Here is a 23,918-nt window from a genome sequence, read left to right on the forward strand (position 1 = left end):
ACTTATTTACGTACTTACAAGTGGCTTTTGAGGAACCCAGAGGTTCATTGCCGCTCTCACATAAGCCCGCCAAACTCATAGTGCATTTTCAGCATTGAAAATCAGTTTTTTTTTATTGTAAATAGTCGTTTTCTGTCATTGTATTTTCTCTTTTATTTACTTCCAAAAAAAAAAAATGAACATTTGTAGTTCACAAAATACTATAAGTATAAGTCATGTTTAGAAATGTTCCTTCAATTCAGCCAACAAGCGACACAAATTGAGGAACAGAAAATAGGGAAATGAGTGGAAAACTAAAGAAATGGAAACATTATATCAGAGAAAATAAGTTTTTATATAACATACCGGTATTTTTAATACCAAGTATTTTACATGTATACAAAAACTAAGTCTACATATTAAATGGAGTGAATTAAGAATACAGTATAATAATAATAATAATAATGGATACATTAATAAATAACACAGCAATAATAAGGAAAATAATACAATAAAAAATTATATTAATGATAAATAATTTTATAAGTACCGGTAGTACCACCAGTAGGATAAAAACTAAGTCTGTACATTAAGTGGATGGAATTCACTGCTGTGTTGTTACGTATTTTTCAGAAAAAAGACATTGAATGATTTTTCATGCAGTACATATAGAACTTGTTTAATCCAAGATGGTTGAAAAACTATGACCCTTATATACATTACCTTTTCTCTCTCACTGCTTTGCTCACCCTTTGTTGATCCTTGCAGTGATGATCAGTGCCGTTTTAACACATGGGCGAATCCAGCAGTAACCGGGGCACCCCAAAATGATAATAATAATAATAATAATAATAATAATAATAATAATAATAATAATAATAATAATAATAATAATAATAATAAATATAGGGTGAAATAAAGTACCAGTATTAATTTTTAGAGCAAAGCTTTATTTAGTGAACAATAATGATATTGTTGTTGCTGTCTCAGCTGCACCCACGCGTTCCCTGCCTTTCTCACACTAATAAATTATTGAATTAAATACTATTATAGTCACAATCATGCCATGGTATGAAAGAAAAATTTCACAACCTCGAGCGGGAATCGAACCTGCGACTTTCGATTCCTGCTCGAGGTTGTGAAATTTTTCTTTCATACCATGGCATGATTGTGACTATAATAGTATTTAATTCATTAATATGTCACATCAACGGACGTATATACGTCACCCAAACATCGTAAGATGAAGATTACATTAATAAATTATTATTATAATGCATATTTTTATTCTCGTCTTTCTTAAAGCACGGCTACCAGATTCCAGCTATGATAAAATAGCATTAACTGTGGAAAGTGCATGCTATTATTCGGTTGAGAAGCTTTTGTCATCCAGTATGCTTTCAAAAACACTGAAAGTTAGAATTTATAAAACAGTTACTGGTACATATATTACCAGTTGTTCTATAGGTTGTGAAACTTGGATCTTACTTTGAGAGAGGAACAGAAGTTAAATAAAGGTATTCAAGAATGAGATGGTTAGAAAAATATTTGAAGCTAAGTGGGATGAAGTTACAGGAGAATAGAGAAAGTTACACAACGCAAAACTGTACGCATTTTATTCTTTGCATAACATACGAGGGTCACTGCAAAAATAATGCACAACATTTATTTAAAAATTACATTTTTATCCTACAACTCTGCTATTTTCACAGAATGTAGATACATCCTTTAGGAACAAAATGTTACTTTTCCACATAATCTCCGTCCCTTTCAACTGCCTTACGCCACCTTGGAACGAAGGTCTGTATACCTGCACAGTAAAAGTCTGGACCAACGTGCCTGAGCCACTCTTTAGCAGTGTGCACGAGGGAGTTGTCATCTTCAAACCTCATTCCACAAAGGGATTCCTTCAGTTTACCAAAGAAATCATAATTGCATGATGCCAGATCAGGACTGTAAAGTGGATGTTTCAGTGTTTTCTGATCTGGTCTGTGGTCTTGTGACATGTGGCTATGCATTGTCGTGTAGTAGCAGAATATCTTGTTTCTCCTGATGTGGTCGAACATGACTCAGTCGAGTTGAAGTTTCTTGAGAGTTGCCACATACACATCAGAATTAATGGTGTTCCGTGTGGCATGATGTCCATAAGCAAGAGTCCTGAATCGAAAAACACAGAAGCCATAACTTTCCTATCGAAGGCGCAGTTTTGAATTTCTTTCTCTTTGTTGAATTTGCATGATGCCACTCCACTGCGTGCCTCTTTGTCTCCAGTTCAAAATGGTGGAGCCATGTTTCATCTCTTGTCACAATTCTTGCAAGAAAGTCATCTCCACAATTCTCATACTTGTCCAAAATTTCGCTGCACACTGTATTTCGGGTTTCTTTGTGGGCTTCTGTCAACATCCTCGGAACCCACCTGGCACAAACCTTTTTTAACCCCAACTGTTTCAATATTCTGCACACACTTGTTTCTCCTATTCCAACTTGGAGTGACAATTCTTTCATTGTTACGCTTTTGTCAGCCACAACCATGTTGTTAACTCACTGCACATTGTCAGGACTTTGTGCAGTGCAGGGTCTGCCACTGTGAGGAATATTCCTAATATTGGCGTGTCCTCTTTCAACAAATACTCTGCTTTCCCACTAACTAACCGTACTGCGATCGACAGCTGCATCTCCATACGCCTTTTTCAACCTCTTGTGAATGTTTCCCACTGTCTCTTTCTCACAATACAGGAACTCGATAACAGCACGTTTCTTCTGACGAATGTCAAGTACAGTAGCCATCTTGAAGGAGTGCTATCATGGCGCCACTCACGGGAACGACTGAAATTAAATTTGAATACAAGCGGGAAGGATGTATCTGTGACCTCCATAAATTGCAGGTGAAGAATAAAAAATTAATTTAAAAAAATGTGACCCTCGTAATTAGGAACATGAAATTCAGACGTTTGAGTTGGAGGGGGCATGTAACATGTATGAATGAATTCAGAAATGCATATAGAGTGTTAGTTGGAAGACCTGAGGGGAAAAAGACTTTTGGGAAGGCCGAGACGCAGATGGGAGAATAATATAAAAATGGATTTGAGGGAGATGGGATATGATGGTAGGGACTGGATTAACCTTTCTCAGGATAGGGACCAATGGTGGGCTTATGTGAGGTCGGCAGTGGACCTCCAAGTTCCTTAAAAGCCATTTATAAGTAGGTATTATTATTATTATTATTATTATTACACTGATGAACTGTTATTTGAATAAATAAATAACGACTTTACTGTGTTAATATTCTAAATTTTGGTGTTAAGTTACTTGATTGACTAGTTTCGATGTTGTTTGCATCATCCTCTGAATCTTACTACTACTACTACTACTACTACTACTACTACTACTACTACTATTACTACTACTACTACTACTGCTGCTGCTGCTGCTGCTGCTGCTGCTACTGCTGCCTGCTGCTGCTGCTACTGCTACTATTACTGCTACTGGCCTTTGCTACTGCTACTAATGTTTAGTTAGGTACATTATGAAATAAAGTATACGTTTTCGCGGCTTTCCATAGTTAAATTTAAAAAAATCTGGCATCGCATGGCATCAGAAAACATGTAACTTAATCTCACAATAGCAGAATTGAGAACCTTAGCAACGTAACAAAATAAATAACACTCAGAAGAAAATTAAACGCAAATAAATATGAGGAATGTGTGTCATTATTTTGTTGAGAAGCTTTTGTCATCCAGTCTGCTCTCAAAAGAGCTGAAAGTTAGAATTTATAAAACAGTTATATTACCAGTTGTTCTGTATGGTTGTGAAACTTGGACTCTCACTTTGAGAGAGAAACCGAGATTAAGGGTGTTCGAGAATAAGGTGCTTAGGAAAATATTTGGGGCTAAGAGGGATGAAGTCACAGGAGAATGGAGAAAGCTACACAAGGTACTGTAGAATTGCACGCATTGTATTCTTCTCCTGACATAATTAGAAATATTAAATCCAGACGTTTGAGATTGGCAAGGTATGTAGCACATATGAGCGAATCCAGAAATGCATTTAGAGTGTTAGTTGCAAGGCCAGAGGGAAAAAGACCTTTGGGGAGGCCGAACATAGATGGGAGGACAATATTGAAATGGGTTTGAGAGAGATAGGATATGATGGTAGAGATGGATTAATCTTGTTCAGGATAGAGACCGATAGTGGGCCTATTTGAGGGTGGCAATGAATCTCCGGGTTCCTTAAAAACATAAGTAAGTAGGCTAAGTAAGTAAGTAAGTAAGTAAGGTTTTTAATTCTACACTTTAAAGTTGAAGTCATTTAGGCAGACTTTGTACTACCTATTTGTTCCTGGTTACTTTCACGTGACCAATAAATCATTAGAAAGTAGCATTGACGTTGACACATTGTTGTCTTTTTATATTGATACTAAATAACTATAACTTACTGAAGTTGAAAATATTACCAAAATGAAAGTTGAGTTATAACTTATAAGTGATATAGTGTTAAAAGTTGTGTAATCAAGATGTATATTGATTTATAACTTGAAATTAATGCGATTGAAATATCTTCACAGTGATATCTTCGCTAAATGATCCTTTTCCTGGCTGGCTAGACAACATGAATGGTCCAGCAGGTTTATTACTTGGAGGTGGAAAAGGAATCTTACGTGTTGTTTGGGGAGAACCGAAGATTATATTGGATTATATTCCAGTGGATGTCACTATAAAGGTTATGTGCGCAGCAGTTTGGGAAAAAGTAACATCCAGGTAAGTTCTGGCATTGAAATAGTATCTTCATAAAGAATATGGTTATATTCTTCGGCCTTAGTGATCGAATTAATCATTATGCTTGCCATTAGGTCTTTTTTTTTTATTAACAGGAACATGTATGATACATAAGTGTCAGCCTGAAAAGGCTTTTAGTTTAACAGAGATGGTTAACAAGCAGGAACATTTATATCTTTAATTGAGGTGACCGATCTTGATGGTAGTTGTTATTTTATATGGTACTCTTGTTGCCAGGGCTCTTATCAGAGGATTGGGGTGGTACAGCAAGTCCTTATGAAAGTTTTCTGTAAATTTCTGTATAATGTCGTAGAATGATTCTATTTCAAGCATGTCTTGGAGTTGTTTATTGGTGGTTCTATAGTCTGCACCAGTGATAGTTAGGGATACTTTTCTCTGTATAGCATGACGGTGTTTGGTAATTTGGAATTTTGTATTGCTCCAGATTTCGCAGCCATAGGTCATTTGAGATCTTATAACAGAAGTGTAAAGGATTTTTTTCAAGGGAAGTCTGATGTAAGGTGACTTCAACAATGAATATAGATGGATGAATCTGGCTAATGCTTTGTTACGAGCTGCTTCAACATGGTGATGAAATCGAAGTTGTTTATCAAGTGTAATGCCGAGGTATTTTACAGATTGTTTGTAGTAGATATCTTCGGAGAAGAGATTGAGGTGATCTGGTATTTTTGGCTTCCTTCTGGTAAAAATGATGGCTTGAGTTTTACTTATATTGACTTTTATTCTCCAGTTTCTTAGACACATTTCCAATATTTTGAGTTGTTTTTGCATAGTACGTTGTGTGATGTTGATTGAAAAGTCACTGGTGAAGTAGGTAGTGTCATCTGCGTATAATCCCATATTGCATTCAGCAATCAGTGGAATATCATGTACATAAATTGAATATAAATGTGGTGCTAAGACGGAACCCTGTGGAACTCCGGCTTTGATATTCTTGATTATTGATAATGTGCCATCCATTTTGACTTGAAAAGTTCTATCTGTTAAGAAACTATGTATTAGAAGAATAAGGCTATCATCTATTGACAGTTCAATTAATTTGAATAAAAGACCCGAGTGCCAAACTGTGTCAAAGGCATATGCTATATCAAGAAATGTAGCTATTGTATGTTGGCTGGCTTGAAGTTATTTGTAATATGGGTTGTGATTCTTTTAAGTTGATGAATTGTTGAGTGATGTTTCTTGAAGCCGAACTGTTCGTGATGTAGCCTACTTTTGATGGAATTTGAAGAATTGGTAGAAGTCTTCTTGCAATAATTTTCTCTAGAATTTTTCCTTGAATGTTCAATAGACTAATCAGTCTTCTATTATTTGGAATCATTGGATCTTTCCTTGGTTTGGGAAAAGTGAATATGTGAGCATCTTTCCAGGCTTTAGGAAAATACTGCAATTTTAGACAAGTGTTGTATATTTTTGTAAGATATATAGTAACATTTTTTGGAATATACACAAGCATTTCTGTTGTCACTTTATCAGGTCCTGCAAATTTCTTACGTTTGAGTTCCGCAATTATAGATTTTAACTCTGATCGTGATGTAGGAGTAATAGTATTCATTGATGAAAGGCTGAGATATTGTTGAACTTGACATTCTATATTGTCAATAAATGTCTGATTGATTGGAGAGGTATTCGGTGTAAATCTGTTTTCTAAGGAGTGAGCAATAATGTTTACTTTATCTATTGGGGAATAATGTACTCTTCCTTCCTCGTCTTTTATTGTTGTGTTTGATGACTTTGTTGTTTTTCCTAACAATCTTTTGTGTAAAGTCCACATCTTATCTGGGTTTTCAGATATTTCCTTCACTACTGATTCAAATTGAGAAATTTTATGAAATTTAGTTTTATTTCGGACAGCTTTGTTCAGTCTATTGTAGCATCTTTTTGAATGCGGGTCACCAGTATCTTGCCATTTTTTTCGTGTTTGCTTTTATGAGGAATATGAGTTCTGTATTATCATTCGAAATTTTCTCGGGCTTCCAGCCAGGTCATAAGTTGGTGATCTACCGACGTTTCGAGGATGTTCATCTTCCTCATCTTCAGGGTTAAATGATATCTGAGGGTACCCAGCTCCTTAATTTATAGTGCCAGAGGGAGTCAGCCGAGGAGCTGTGCGCCGATTGGCTGTTATTAGTGCGGACAGCGGTGAGAACGCGGTCGACATGTCGTCTTGCTTTGTGCTTTCCGGCTGAATGACCTTGGGTCTCACAGTGGGCTCGGTGGACAAGTTCTCATGCGTCCTCCGCTGATGCCGCTCTTAGTTGGAGACCTGAGTCCTGGTTCAGTTACCGCGTTCCGCCGCTATGGCCAGGGTTTCTTTTACTCTTCTATCCCAATAGCCCACACACTTTACCAGGACCTCGGTGTTATTGAAATTAGCCCTATGGCTTTTTTTTCAATGCAATGTTCAGCCAATCCGGATTTTTCAGGCTGCATTAATCTGATGCTTCTTTGATGTTCCGAAAGACGCGTCGCTATTGTGCGTCCAGTCTGTCCAATGTAAGCCGCATCACATTCACACGGGATGCGGTAGATCCCTGGTACTCTGAGGCCTAGATCGTCTTTTACTGATCTGACCTTGTTCCTGATTTTCGGCGGAGGTTTGTGGCATGGGCACCGGCTATTAAATTTCTCACCGCCCGGACGACGGGCCGTCATCAGCGGAGGACACATGAGAACTCGTCCGCCGAGCCCACCGTAAGACCCAAGGCCATTCAGCCGGAAAGCACAAAGCAAGACGACACGTCGGCCGCGTTCTCGCCGCGGTCTGCACTAATAACAGCCAATCGGCGCACAGCTCCTCGGCTGACTCCCTCTGGCACTATAAATTAAGGAGCTGGGTACCCTCAGATATCATTTAACCCTGAAGATGAGGAAGATGAACATCCTCGAAACGTCGGTGGATCACCAACTTATGACCTGGCTGGAAGCCCGAGAAAATTTCGAATTATCACGTCGCCAGGAAAGCATCAGTAATTATTTCTGTATTATCAGTTGTGTCACTGATATCTTCTTCGGAAAAGTGGGAAGCTTTGCTGTAAGAATCTAGCAACGTATCTGAGAAAATTTTTATCACTTCATCAATATCTTGTGTAGTGTTTACTATTAGATTACCTGGAACAACTTCACTTAGATCATTTTTGTATTGTGACCAGTCTGTACCAGATTTTCTGTAAGTTTAAAAGTTCGTATAACAGTAGAAGAGGTGAAATGGACAAGAATCGAAAGATGGTCAGAGTCAAGAGCATTTATTGTTTAAACATTGCCTGGAATTACCGACGTTTTTAGGAGGAATATGTCAAGGACGTCTGGATTTTGTTCTTTATTGTAAGGATAATGCATAGGTAAGTTTGGAGCAATGACGCAATAATTTTCTTGATCGGCATGTTTTTGTAAAACTCTTCCTTTTGGATTAATTACTTTGGAGTTCCATATTCTGTGTTTCGCATTTAAATCTCCCCCTATGATAAATTTTGTGTGTGTGTGTGTGTGTGTGTGTATGTATGTGTGTGTGTGTGTGTGTGTGTGTGTGTGTGTGTGTTTGTGATGATGGACATTTCATTTGGTGTGAGAATTTTATTAGGAGGGAAGTACATAGCTGCTACCATCACTTCTTCAGTGTTGTGCAATAGAATCTTTATTGCTGTAATTTCTGATGATGTGAGGCCGTGAATTTGAACTGGAGTGTACATTATATTACTCTTGATGGGAACAGCTGTCCCACCACCTCTTCCATAGGGCCTGTCTGTGCGGATTATTTCGTAATTTCTAATGCTCATTCTATCCGTCGATTGTAAATGAGATTCACTAATAAGAGCGATGTCGATATTATTTTGCACAAGGAAATACTGGAATTCGAAGATTTGTTTTTTTTTTTTTTTTAAACCATTGGCGTTAAAAGCAATGAACCGAAGTTCCCTGTGATTTGTCTGTTTATGGTGCTGTATGGACAGGAGTTAAAATTTCAGTTACAGCCTCAAATAATATGAACATTTTAGAAAGTGTATCGGGAGCTTGTTTGAGTTTTTGCGTGACGAGTTTTAATTGGGCTACAATTCTGTTTAGTCCTAAACCTTGAATAAATGTATATAACTCTTTCATGTCTTCCATGATTGCAATTTTTGGGGTGGCTTGATTGTTGGAGGCATTAGACGTCCATTCTGGTGGAGGCTGAACCGATGGAAGTCGTGGAAAATCTTTTTCATAGAATTTAAAATGAGCTTTTCTGTTTTGCAACCTTTGTTGTTTGTTCATTTTCCTTTGTTGAAGGGCGTTTTTTTGTTGAATAGCTACTTCACATTGCCTGAAATTAGCTGTATGGGGCTGACAACAATTTGCACATTTGGGTTCGACTGAATGTCCTTTTATTGGACATTTTGCTATTCTGTGCTTTTGGCTACATTTAACACATTTGGATGGCAGATGGCATCCTGCAGAAGTGTGTCCATATTGTTGACAATTAAAACACTGGTATATTTTAGATTGTGGGTTATATGATTCAATTAAAACTGGTTGATACTGAATAGCCTTCATGTCGTATATACTCCTGCCATAATCACTGTTGGTTAGAGATACAACCCAGACTGGAATAGGACAATTAATAAATGTTCCATTTTCTTGTTTAGTAATTGTCAACTGTCTGACATTAATAACTGGGAAATCTAGGACTTGCAGTTCTTCCTGAAGTTGTTGGGCTGTAACATGATAACAATTTGAAGTGGCTTTTGAAATTTTGGTGTAAATGTGAAATAACCTATATGCTTTTCACGAAAAATATTTTGCAATTTATCAAAAGCTTCTTGCGAAGTAACATGGTATTTGGTTCCTTATTTCTGATGGTAAATTATTTTCAGGGTGTGTCCTAATTCATTTTCAAGTTGCCTATGATATTCAAAGTAGTTATTATGGGATGGGAGAGCTGGAACTATAATAGGGGGAAATCTTTTCGTATTCTGTTTGTCATTGCTTTAAGAGTAATCTTCGTTTATGGTACTTGATTCATTTGTTTGCATTTCTTCGTCTACAATTTGGTTAAGTGGATCATAATAGTTATGTGTAGGGACGGCAGCTACAATGTGACTTTCTTTGGTAGAAATGGAACTAGTTGGAGGATTGTGGTTCTCAGTTGAGATCTCGTTCACTGGTATTATGACCGAATTTGTTGCAGTAGAGATTTGGTTTGAAGCTGTCCTCATAGTCTCTTCTGTAATTGTGATGCGTTTATATTTCTGAAAGTGTTCTTCGTCAGTTGGAAGAATTCTTTTCACTTTATCTTTTTTACTATTTACTTATGCAAAGGACATAACTTCCTGCCCTCTGGACGTGAGATAAGTTTTTGGTTTTTGACTTCTTAATAAGACAAGATGAGAAGTATCGTCTTCTACACCACGAAACTGATTCGAATTCACATCTGAATTTGAATTCCCTTGCGGGGAACCTTGATCTATGTCGCGTGATTTGAAAGACAGTGTATTTGCTATTTACACAAAGTTTCTCTTCTTAATACCACACAGCAAATAAAAACACAATATCTAACCTTATTAACACACACAATGCTAAACAAACTCAATTAATAAGATAAATTAGTTTTTTTTAATTCAAATTATTCAGTCAGTACACAAACAGCTGTAATGGCGGAAAATTTGTATTGCCCATTAGGTCTATGATTGAACCTAGGAGTGACGCTGCCTTAAGGGCACATGGGCACGTGTCACTCCATGAAATATCGTAAATATCATAGGGAAAATATAACAATTACTATAGTTTTCTTTTGCAAAAATACACGCCGATTTTTTTAAGTTATATTTTGTGCACTTTCGAAAAGTTGGCAACATCACGATGGATACAGATGGAGTGGACTTCTGGCCTCATTCTTGTATCATTAGCCCTAAGTTTCAGCTGAGGGAAGTGACAGAGGGATACGAATAATATCATTGGGTTTGGTCACAATAATGCCATATTTTCACACTCTAGCTCTGTTTTAGCTTTTCTAAATAGTTGCTCATGTGATTGCTAAATGCTACTTGGGGTATTTTTATAAACAAGCTGGGTGGCGAGTTTTGAATGGCTTGGCTTCTTCTTATGTTCGTTGAGCGCTTGTTAGTGTTCACAGTGTTAAATATGTGATTTTTTTGCGAGTTGCTAAATAATTGTTTTAGTTTTGAGTAAGCCAGTACTATCGTATTTTATTTTATATTATTTCTATTTATTATTATCTATTTGTTGTTCAGTCAACTGTCCGAAGAAAGGTCTGAACCTCACAAGTGATATCAAGAAGACACCACTTGTGAGGCAACTAGGCCAGGAGATAATGGGATAGGGTGGCCAGTTCATTTCCCTCTCTATTGCATACATCACCTTTATTCTATTTTATTTATATTATTTTAGGAAAATGAATAAAGGAAAATAATAGAAGAGCAAAACTTCAACTTATGAAGACAGAATGATAGCTAAGGAAATAGGCCCACCAAGCCCAGAACTTAGCATTAATCAAATGTTCAAAGATAAAAAAGAGAACATATAACATAAATTTTAATAAAATTCTATACAAAAAGTAGAATTTATAAGTTGTGCGGATGTCCTTTGGATAATTCGCTGTTTTGCTTGCCATGCATTTTATTTGGTGGGGAAGACACTTAGTCTAAACAGCCATTGTAGATTTAAAACATTTACCTGAATAAAGTAAGAAGCATGATATGTCAAAATCAGTGGCTCATGTAATTTTAGCTTGGTAGGGCTGCACTAAAATTTTAAATATAGGCTATAGCATTATTCTGTCTTATGTACTAGTACCACAATTAAAATTAATATTACTTACTTACTTACAAATGGTCTTTAAGGAACCCGAAGGTTCATTGCTGCCCTCACATAAGCCCGCCATCGGTCCCTATCCTGTGCAAGATTAATCCAGTCTCTATCATCATATCCAACCTCCCTCAAATCCATTTTAATATTATCCTCCCATCTACGTCTCGGTGTCCCTAAAGGTCTTTTTCCCTCCGGTCTCCCAACTAACACTCTATATGCATTTCTGGATTCGCCCATACGTGCTACATGCCCTGCCCATCTCAAACGTCTGGATTTTAAGTTCCTAATTATGTCAGGTAAAGAATACAATGCGTGCAGTTCTGTGTTGTGTAACTTTCTCCATTCTCCTGTAACTTCATCCTGCTTAGCCCCAAATATTTTCCTAAGCACCTTATTCTCAAACACCCTTAACCTATGTTCCTCTCTCAGAGTGAGAGTCCAAGTTTCACAACCATACAGAAGAACTGGTAATATAACTGTTTTATAAATTCTAACTTTCAGATTTTTTGACAGCAGACTGGATGATAAGAGCTTTTCAACCGAATAATAACACGCATTTCCCATATTTATTCTGCGTTTAACTTCCTCCCGAGTGTCATTTATATTTGTTACTGTTGCTCCAAAATATTTGAATTTTTCCACCTGTTCGAAGGATAAATTTCCAATTTTCATATTTCCATTTCGTACAATATTCTGGTCATGAGACATAATCATATACTTTGTCTTTTCGGGATTTACTTCCAAACCGATCACTTTACTTGCTTCAAGTAAAATTTCCGTGTTTTCCCTAACCGTTTGTGTATGTTCTCCTAACATATTCACGTCATCTGCATAGACAAGAAGCTGATGTAACCCGTTCAATTCCAAACCCTGCCTGTTATCCTGAACTTTCCTAATGGCATATTCTAAAGCGAAGTTAAAAAGTAAAGGTGATAGTGCATCTCCCTGCTTTAGCCCGCAGTGAATTGGAAAAGGATCAGATAGAAACTGACCTGTACAGACTCTGCTGTATGTTTCACTGAGACACATTTTAATTAATCGAACTAATTTCTTGGGAATACCAAATTCAATAAGAATATCATATAATACTTCCCTCTTAACCGAGTCATATACCTTTTTGAAATCTATGAATAACTGATGTACTGTACCCTTATACTCCCATTTTTTTCTCCATTATCTGTCGAATACAAAAAATCTGATCAATAGTCGATCTATTACGCCGAAAACCGCACTGATGATCCCCAATAATTTCATCTACGTACGGAGTTAATCTTCTCAAATTAATATTATATTAATAAATTTTATCTGTATTGAAGTTGAAGCCATAATATACCACTGATCCAGTCTTTTTGGTTCTGCTACTTCTGTTGTCGTTGATATTTATGTTTGTTTATAATTAAAGTTTTGAAACATTATACACTATAAAATTTAGTTTAAAAAATACTGTATTGGTTTGTGCACTGATTCCTGTATCCAACATGGATTTGAGGGAGGTGGGATATGATGATAGAGATTGGATTAATCTTGCTCAGGATAGGGATCAATGGCGGGCTTATGTGAGGGCAGCAATGAACCTCCGGGTTCCTTACAAGCCAGTAAGTAAGTAAGTAAGTAAGCAAGCAAGCAAGTAAGTAAGTAAGTAAGTAAGTAAGTAAGTAAGTAAGTAAGTAAGTAAGTAATTAAGTAAGTAAATATTGGTTTCTGTTATTAATTTTATTGGAGATAACATTTCACTGTTCGATTCACAATTTTATTGAAACACGAAGTCTAGCCTTCTTTCTTTGCAGCTAGAAAATGTATTAATCACTTCATCATTGAAATTAACAATATTTTGAGTCATCACTTCTTCTATGCTTAACAATGCCAAATCAGTAAGATGGTTTTGTGTCATTATACTTCTTAGAAAATCTTCACTCTTTTCAGCATAGAAAAACACCTCTCAGGCTGAGCAGTAGTCATGGTAGTAGCCATCATTCTTAAATTATTTTGAGGAGAGTGAACACTTCTGTGCAGGGATCAGTGATTCAGACGTTTTCAGACGTTCTTTACACAAGAAAGGAAAAGCTTCAATGGTTTCATAAAGTTGAGCTGAAGACAATTGTATGTAATTTATTTTGTCTTTGAAAACAGAGAAATTTAAAAATTTTGCTGTTGACAAATGTTTATTGGAAGCAAATCTCTCTTTTACCTGACAAAAAATGATATCACATACATCTTTCGCAGAGACAAGATTTTTCGATTATTTTTCCTTTTGTTCATGGGAGGAGTTTCTTCTTGGTTTAGATTAGATTATATCTTTATTAACTGATAGAATTACAAGCATTCATGGCATCATCAGTACACAATAAAAATGAATAGCATACAATATAATAAATAACAGAATTTTTTCTCGTTGCCAAACTTTCAGAACAGCCCCGAGGTTCACTCAGCCTCCTATAAAATTGAGTACCTGGTCTTTCCCAAGGGGTAAAAGGCAGTCAGAGCGTGGTGCCGACCACACCACCTCATTCTTTCTAGTGCCGAGGTCATGGAAAGCATGGGGCTCTACCCCTATGCCCCCCAAGTGCCTTCATGGCATGTTATGGGGATACCTTTACCTTTTATACAATATAATAAAATAAATTTAATTCTAAGTAAGCTTTGCATGCAAAACTACAATTACTTTAAATGTACATTGAAAGTGAAAAACAGTATGGATTATACAAGGTAATATATATTAGAGTACAACTTACTACTAAATGACATGCAAAAAAAGAAGTCTTAAATATATAGGCTAACAAGCAACATTCTCATGGGGGCAAATAAAAAATTTTAATTTTTTCTTCCACCATGTTAGTAATGTCAAAACAAGTGCTTATACAAATTTTGGCCACTTGACCGTAATTACAGAGCCGTCCAGAAAGTGATTTTCCCTGGGGCCTTTTACAGAAAACAAGGACAATTTCATGGAATGATTTATTGAAACAGATACAGCAATTGTTGCGCTATTTTTCAACATATTTCCCACCGGAATTGAGACATTTGTCATACTATGGAATCAATTTTTGTATCCTTGTGTTGTAAGAGTCTGGCGTTTGGGATTGGAACCAGTGTGTGACAGCCGTCTGCACCTCTCTGTTGAGCCCACAAATGTCAAATGTCTCAATTCTAGTGGGGAATATGTTGAAAAACAGCTCAGTAATTGCTGTATCTGTTGCAATAAATCTTTCCATGAAATTGTGTTTTCCTTCTGTAAATGATCCCAGGGAAAATTTCATTCTGAATGGCCTCGTAACTGCTTGAGTGGCCAAAATTTGTATAAGCACTTGTTTTGACATTATTAACATAATGAAAGAAAAAAATTTAACTCATTGATTAAAGTTCTCATTAACACTTTGTTAAAACCATAAAATTTACATAGTCTTACGTTAAAAAAGTGTTCAAATTGTTAAAAAAGGTATATACCTTCGACAGACGTCCCGTTTCAACTCTATGTCACGTCATCTTCAGTGTCTCTTGAACCACTGGTGATCTTGACTCTATGATGTGCATTTGTCGATGGTAGGGGTGGGGGTTGTGTTGTTCCTAAGGTGGGGCTGGCTGTTTGTGTGTTATGATGTATTATGACGTCGAATAATGTGTGTGTATTGAACTGCAATTGTGTGTTAAGTATATATTGTGGGTCATTACAGATACTAAAACAAATGCTCACAGATAACAACACACCACAAGAATACATCGAAGAAATCATCGAAATCACAGACATCATAACAAAGCAAAACTATTTCACACACAACAACAAATACTACACCCAAACAGAAGGATTGCCAATGGGATCACCCATATCCAGCATACTAGCAGAGATATTTTTACACAACATAGAACAAACATACATACTCAACAATGAACACAACAAGTATGCAGACAACATAATATACTGGCACAGATATGTAGACGATATACTCATATTATACAAAGGAAACAAAAGACAAATACACAAACTACACCAATACATAAACAAATTACATCCAAAACTTCAATACACACTAGAACTTGAAAACAACAACTCCATAAATTTCCTAGACATCACCATAACAAAAATCGACAACAAACACACCTTCAAAATATACAGAAAACCAACCACCACCACCACACACATACACAACACATCTAACCACCCCATACAACACAAACATGCTGCATTCAGGACAATGGTACACAGATTACTCAACATACCCATGAACCAACAACACTACAACGAAGAAGTGAACACAATCAAATTCATAGCGCAAGAAAACGGATACAATCCAAACATAATAGACAACATCATAAGGAAGACAAAACAAAAACTTAACAAACACATAAATACACAAAACACAACACAAACACAAGAACGCAAGAAATACATCACACTAACATATGAAAACAAAAACACACATAAGATCGCATCTTCATTCAGAAAACAGAAATACAACATAACATACAGAACAGAAAACACACTACAAAGACATCTCAACACACAAAAAACACAAACAAATAAATACGACCACACAGGTGTATACAAACTCACATGTAATAGTTGCGACAAGTTCTACATAGGACAGACAGGCAGATCATTCCAAACTCGCTACAAAGAACACATTAACGCTATAAACAGAGGACACAACACATCTACATACGCCGATCACATAACCAATGCCAACCATACATACAATAACATAAATACGGACATGGAAATCCTACACACACAACCCAAGAATCAAAAACTCAACACACTAGAACAATACGAAATATACAAACACACTAAAACACACCCTGGTCAAATCCTCAACACACAGATCAATTTCAGTACACACACACACACACACTATTCGACTCCACAATCCAACACATTCCAACAATAAAACACACCCTCCTAACAGGCAGAGAAGTTCGAGATGACGCCGCGATCTAGTAGGCTCTGATGATGGTGCGTGATGCACTGAAACAGCTGTAAGCTGGACGAATATTACATATTTAACACGAGTAAGTCCACTAGTTCATCAATTAATTATATTCATGTGTTAAAAGTGGTATACGCAAGATTCAAAAATGAATTTTAAGTTGTTTGTAAAATACCATTATTCTTTAGTTTTAAGGGTAGGCCCTACCAGTAAAATAATATTACAGATAAAGAATGAACTATTCAGGAGTATCATTTCTTTAATTAGCTAGTATTCTGAAGCTAAACATGTGTTGTGAATTCCATAGTTGCTTGGTACATAATTTTTTTTCGGTTTTTAACTACAAAATTACATTTTCCTATGCATTTATCACAATAATTGTTACACGCTAATCGTGAGAGCGACTTAGGAAAAAATGCAGGTGTAGTGGCAAGACTACTGAAAAAAATACGAGTTTGTGAATTCTGTGTTGCTGCCTTTTCTATGATTAGATTCAGCTGATGTGCATAGCAATGCACAAAATGTGCATATTTATGCGATTGTTTAATAATTGTTTGTACATCTGCCTTCTCTCCACTCATTATGGCTACTTCGTCGTAGATCTGGGTGATAAGTTTGTCACAGTCGCCATTCAGAACTGTATTCAACTGCTCTAAAATGCATTCTGCTAATGATTCGGCATTTTAGGCTTTTGGTTAAACAATCTTTCATGCACAGCACCATCCAATTCATAATGGAAAACAATAACCTGCTGCATATGACCTGATACATTAGTTGTATCGTCTGACATGACTGACAAAAATTAAATTATTATATTTAAGCAGACATTTCATCACAACACAACTCCAGAATACAGTCTAGAAGTTCATTCTGGATTGTCTTGGTAGTTCCTGTAAACACTTTTGAGTTCAAAAAATTGGTTTTTGAGAGACTCATCTAACTTTCCAGCAAAATCCAATAATCCTCGAAACATGCCAGGATTTGAGGACTGTAAGGTTTCATGGCCACGTAATGAACGTTCAAATTTCCCGCAAAACTTTATACAGCCTATAATTTTCGAGAGAATTTCTTGATTTTGTCTCACTTTCTCATTATATATTTTGTCTGCTGTCTGGTAAGCATCACTTAGCTGATTTGCGTTGTTTACTTTCCCTAACATAGCCAACCAAATCAATGACATACTTAATATGTTTTCCAGAATCTTCATGTTTTTAGCTTTCTCAGCTAAATGTTTTAAATCATTCACCCTGCTTTTGTCCACAGAAACCAAAATAGCACATTTTTTTCAGGACAGCCACACAACCATTTATGCTTATAATAAATAGTAGAATTAAATTCCCTGGTATTAACTTTGATTTCTGCTTGATGATGCCTGAGAAATAACTAAATCAGGAATCTCACGACCTGAACTCTTTATTTCACTCTTCTCTGCAAACAATAGCTCTGGAAAACTGATATTTTGCAAATATTTAACATTTTTATTATTCATATTCGTCTTAAAACAGAAAGATTAAACAAACACACTGCACAGTCTTAAAGACACAATAATATGACAGCACTTTCACTGAAAAATAATGTTTTTGTCACAATAAAAAGAACACAACACATCACGAAAAAATGTGAGCTCGCTACTTGCATTGCTTTGCTGTATGATCTGTATTGCCTGCAGTCCGAAGCTGTTGCTATCCACAACACCAGTACCCCCACCCCACCGCTCTCAAACAACAGTCAGCCTTCAAGTGCGTCATGTGGTCACAGCCCGAGCTGCTAGGTATAGCTTGACAAAAGTATCTACCAGCGTTTTGCTGAAGATGGAGACAATAGAAATAAATAATATATTCAGTAAATATGCATATCTTTCAGGAATAGCTTACTATTAGGTAGACCTGCAGACCTGCAGCTCTTATGGGCGCACCACTGATCAAAATGCTATTTACATAATGAAACAAGTTTCGCTGTGTTTGGAAAAACCAATATCAAAGTGCAACTTGATGATGGTAATAGAGTGTCTGTGCGTAAACTTAGTTAAAAGCTTTGTGGGTAATTGGAATTAGCCCTGCATGGTCAGAGGAAACCGAGGACTCAGACAATCCAGGCATTTTTAGAGGTCCCATTAATTACACTGTGGCCCTTAATAATGTGATAAAAGAAAACTACAGACAATTCATGCCACTTATTTTGAGATATCAAATCGAGGAAAAATAACTGAAAAAATTTGGGGATATTTTGAAATATCTGACAGAAGTGCAGCAGGGATAGCAACAGTAATTCTAAACCAATTGCACGAAATTGAAATTGAAAAATCTCCCGAGAAACTGATCTGCCAGACATATGATGGAGCTTCAGTTGTGAGTGGGCAGAAAAAATTGGGTGCAGTGCTTGAAAAAGAAAATGTTATGTTTTATTTAACAATTCTCGCAATTGCCGAGGTTATATCAGCATCGCCAGTGTGCCAGAATTTTGTCCCGCAGGAGTTCTTTTACATGCCAGTAAATCTATTGACATGAGCACACTTAAATGTCATCGACCTGTCCCGGGATCGAACCTTCAATCTCAGGCATAGAAGGCCAGCAGTATACCAACTCACCAACCAGGCCGACTGTAGTACTTGATGAAAGAGAAATACTGTAATGGTAATTAAATTATGTTTATTGCTATGCACATCAGTGAACTCTTATTGTTCAAGGTGCGACATCTTCCTCCACAAAAAGCAGATTTTTTTCGAGATTTGCAAAGGATAGGGACATTCTTTTTGTGATCACTATGAAAAGAATGGATTATCTTATCTAATTGAGTTTGTACAAAAGTAGCTTGGTTCTGTCCCACCGACAAGATAGTATTTTCAATACTGGACTGTTAATAAATCTTCGAAAACAAAGAAAATTTAATCAAGTGTTTCGAACATATTAGGAATACAGTACTGAAATAAATGGCACAAAGGCCTGAACTGAAGCTATGGGGTTTGTGCGAACACTAAGCAGATCTCCAATTCGTTTATTGTCTTACATTTTTCCGTAAGATAATGCCTTATGTTGCCATATTTTTTGTTTGCATTCAGGAGAAAGACAATGATTCTGTTGAAGTTAGTGAATTTGTCAAGTGTTTTGTTAATGCAATAGAGAATGTGTGCAAACTCTATGGAAATAAAGAGTAGTCTTTAAGGGAGTCCTTGAAGAAAAGGAGTAATAAATTGGCAGCTTTGAAAGTATGTGATACGATTATAAGCTATACTAACAACAGATTTGAGTTTTTGGATCATTTAAATACCTCTAAAGTAGGCCTACAAGTTTTCCCAGTACTGCAAAAAATTCCCAGAGTGATCCATTCTCCATTTGGACAATTTACAAAGGTTTCCAAATGTTTCATGGCTACTGGCTGAATTGCATTAGACCTACATCTTAATCTGAGATGTGATACAGTATTTTATATGCTAAATGTGTGCCTTCTGTTGCAGTGATCCTGTTGGGCTCTCAGTGTACAATGCATCGACTTGTGAAATGAAGTCTGTAACAATAGAGGAACTTCCTAACATTGGGCTGGCCCTCGTGGCTAAAGATCCATTAGAAAACATAATGTGGAAGCCATACACATCTGTAACAAAGTATAAATTTATATATTTTTGTAGAATGATTCTCGTGCACTTGATCCCAGCTATGATAATTGATTTTCTTTTGAAAATCAGAGGGCAAAAACCGATGTAAGTATATTATTAAAACCATAGATTACTGACTAAAGTAAAACAAAATAAAATAGAAGAATAAATGAGTAATTCCTACTAATTGTATGCCTATTACATTATCTTTTATTAGAATAGGGTTGCCTCTGTCCCGATTTTGTCAGGATTGTCCGTCGCGAAGGATTGTTCACCCAGTATATATATCAGTGCAAGTGGCAAGGTATACATGTAACTGCTGTATTCAATCAATCTTCTTAATGTATCCAGCTGTTTGTTGACAACATAAAGTCCACTATAGTCCACTGTAGTCTATTCAGTTGTTGTTTTTTCACGAGAAACGAGGGGTATTTTGATCAGTGTTCATTATAGATGCCTGTTGCTAGTAGCCAGAGTTGGGATGTAGTCAATATATACTGCAGGGCTGAAGTGCTGTATTCAAATAACAAGGAAATTTTTTTTACTATTATTTTACAAAAATGATGATGATGATGGTAATGATGATGATGATGATGATAATAGTAATAATTGGCTTGTTCAGTGATCAATTTGGTTTAAGAGTGCTTATATTTATAAATATCTCATGTCCCCCACTGGTATAGCCTATATACACTACTGGTCAAAAGTTTTCGATCAGCTATGAAAACAACTATATACTTTATTTCAATATAAAAACACATCGGAAAAACTAAATAGACCAACAAAATAAATATTTTCTCTCTCTGGCATTATGATATGATAGAATATTTAAAACGAAATCCTGTTTTAATCACAAATCCATAGTTGTGATAGGTAATCGAAAACTTTTGATCTCTAGTGTATATATATCCAAATTCATCATTGCCATTATTATCACAATAATTTTTCCACTTGGAGTATTAATTTTCGTATTAAAATTGCATTTGCTACATAAATAACATTTTTGACAGTTCCAGATTAGGAGATTGTTGAATGGAAGAATTCCTTTATACTGTGCATCACTGATTAAATAAGTGCTAACTGACCAACAGACTGATTAATCGACTGACTATTGAATAAACAACCAATGGATGAACTGACAGTACAGTAAACCAAGTAACAAGTATACTGACCACTGAACAAGTAAACCAAACTGTGAATCAACCCAAACCTACCATAACCACTGCAAAGTTGATTTTAAGAATTGTAATTATTTCAGGTTGGTGAAAATTCATAGGCGCATCCATGCTGCTGGAATGGCACTGCATTACTTTACAAGTAATCAATTCGTTATTAAGAATGGGAAAACTCTTTTACTGAGGGCTAGTATGCTTCCAAGTGACAAGAAGGACTTTGGCTTAGATAACATTGAAAATACTGATACAACAGAGTTCTACGCTAATGCAATCAAAGGAGGTCGTGTCTATCTAATGAAGGAGCCAGAAGAACCTACACCGCATGCAAGGAGTCATGCTTGGAGGTAATATATATATTTTGAATACCATAGTGTAGGAGTAGTTCTCTTGTGTCCGAAGTTGCCTCAAAGTGGGTTATGTATTTTTCAGAATTTTCAGTTCAGCTAATCACTGTATCAGAGAAATAAGAATATATTGAATTCAACTCTTTAGTTGGTGGAGCACAAGTGTGTAATTATGTGCATGTGTAATACAGTGCTCACATGAATGAGCAAAGCATTTCTTGCACGCACAAGAATATACACTTACACATAACTTATGTTAGACTGGTATGGGGGCGTTTAATTTCATACATACAGATAGAGAAAGACAAAAACCGACAGGTAGACAGACAGCCAGATACACACACGCACGCACGCACGCACGTACGCACACACACACACACACACACACACACACACACACACACACACACACACACACACACACACACACACACACACACACACACACACAAAAACTGAATACCGGTAATGATATTGCTTATTTAATATCGAGAAGAGGGTACAAAATGAAAGTGAATGGTTAAGAGTGCTTCTTGCAGATACTATTAATGCAGTAGTATGATGTAACTTCATTTATTAGACTAATTAATATGGAGAAGTCCGTAAATTTGCTTATCAATATTATAATATTATGTTTTATAAAATATTTGAATATTTACAACATTATTTCAAGGTGTTGAACGTTTTCGGCGTAACATGCCATCATCTGAACACACAACAAATAACACATGAATATGGATTTATACTGTGCATAAAAAGATTTGACTAGTGATAAAGTGAATATATATGGGTTACATATTAAAATATTTTAACACAATTAATACCTAGGCAATGGACACAATAAAATGTGACCTTGTTAATAAAATGGTAAAATTAGAGTTGCAATGGAAGTCAGCGCACAGCACAGGAATCAGTCGAGGCTTTAAAAACTGGAAATAATTTATTTGTGTAAGAAACAGACTAAAAATGTTTTGTTATTATGAAGAGGAGAAAAGAAAAGAAAGTTTTTAATAGTAATGGTTTAGTGACAGTACATATGACTATTGTAAACATTTACGTGGGTGTGGAGATCAGGAGGGGCTCTGTGTTGCATACTTGGTACAGCTAAACTGGCGCTCACTCCATGCTTACAGTCTGTTATCTGTTATCCTAATGTACGTCATATCTTTTCTGGTGCGGATGGGGAGATGTATTTGTGGGTTCGAATGGAGTATTTAATGTTGTAATTAATTTACATAAATTGAATAAAGGGTTTGATATATTGGAAATTTGTTCATTCAAAAGAAGGGTTCCTTGATTGTATGCCTTCGCGATGTAGTATTCTTCAGCGGTATTTATGGTTTTATTATTATTCAGGTTTTTTACTATTTGTAATGTGTCTTTGAGATTGTTAAGTTTATCGCCTTCTTCTATTGAATGTGTAGCAAATTTGGATTTGTTTCTATTATAGGATGCGTATAGGATGCATCCTATCAATGCCAGCTGTGAAAGCCTACATTCCAAGATTGTTTCTATTATATTTGAAATCAGATACATGTTCGTTAAATCTAATTTTGAAATTCCTACTTGTTTGACCAGTGTATTTCTTGGAGAATTTTTACAGTTGAGCATATAGATTCCTCTGTTTGAAATTTGAATAGATGTCATTATGATTAATTTGATTGGGTACCGGTATTATATTATTTAGTTTATTACTTGTTTGGGAGGCATTGAGTATATTATGTTGTTTGAAAAATTTTTTAGTTTGTTGGAGATTTTTGCTGAAGTAGATCATTTCAAAACAGGTTTTTTGGAGGGTGTTTTTTCAGGAGTTAGTGTAGAAAATTTCTTTTTGAATAAAAATATTTTTCTTTTAATAATAAAGTTTTTGATACTCTGTTTGTTATAGCCATTACCGGTATCTATTGCCAAGTTTACATTATACTTATATTCTTTCTCATATTTATTTTTATTCAGAGGGATTTTGACGCCTCAAATGACTCCTCTATCATGTACTGACTTCCATTGAAATACAATGTATATACAAATAATGCAACTCAAATTTTACAATTTGATTAACAAGACCACATTTTATTGCGTCCATTGTCTATGTATTAATTGTGTTAAAATATTTTAATACGTAACCCACTGTATTTACTTTATCACTAGTCAAATCTGTTTATGCACAGTATGTATCCATATTCATGTGTTATTTGTTGTGTTCTGATGATGGTATGTTATGCCGAAAACGTTCAACACTTTGAAATAATGTTGTAAATATTCAAATATTTTGTAAAATACAACATTATAATATTGATAAGCAAATT

The 23,918-nt window shown here is 35.8% G+C and overlaps 1 protein-coding gene across 2 annotated transcripts in view; it reads left to right on the forward strand.

The window, feature by feature from the left end:
* Positions 1-23,918, forward strand: part of LOC138706158 (fatty acyl-CoA reductase 1-like) — an 87,258-nt gene that overhangs the window by 59,407 nt on the left and 3,933 nt on the right. For both annotated transcript variants that reach the window (XM_069835149.1, XM_069835148.1), the window contains exons 6-8: positions 4,544-4,736; positions 19,956-20,198; positions 21,352-21,612. In XM_069835149.1, the coding sequence (XP_069691250.1) occupies positions 4,544-4,736; positions 19,956-20,198; positions 21,352-21,612 (697 nt within the window). The remainder of the gene's footprint in view (positions 1-4,543; positions 4,737-19,955; positions 20,199-21,351; positions 21,613-23,918) is intronic.

The sequence above is a fragment of the Periplaneta americana genome, chromosome 9 (assembly GCF_040183065.1).
Source record: "Periplaneta americana isolate PAMFEO1 chromosome 9, P.americana_PAMFEO1_priV1, whole genome shotgun sequence".
NCBI classification, from domain to species: domain Eukaryota; kingdom Metazoa; phylum Arthropoda; class Insecta; order Blattodea; family Blattidae; genus Periplaneta; species Periplaneta americana.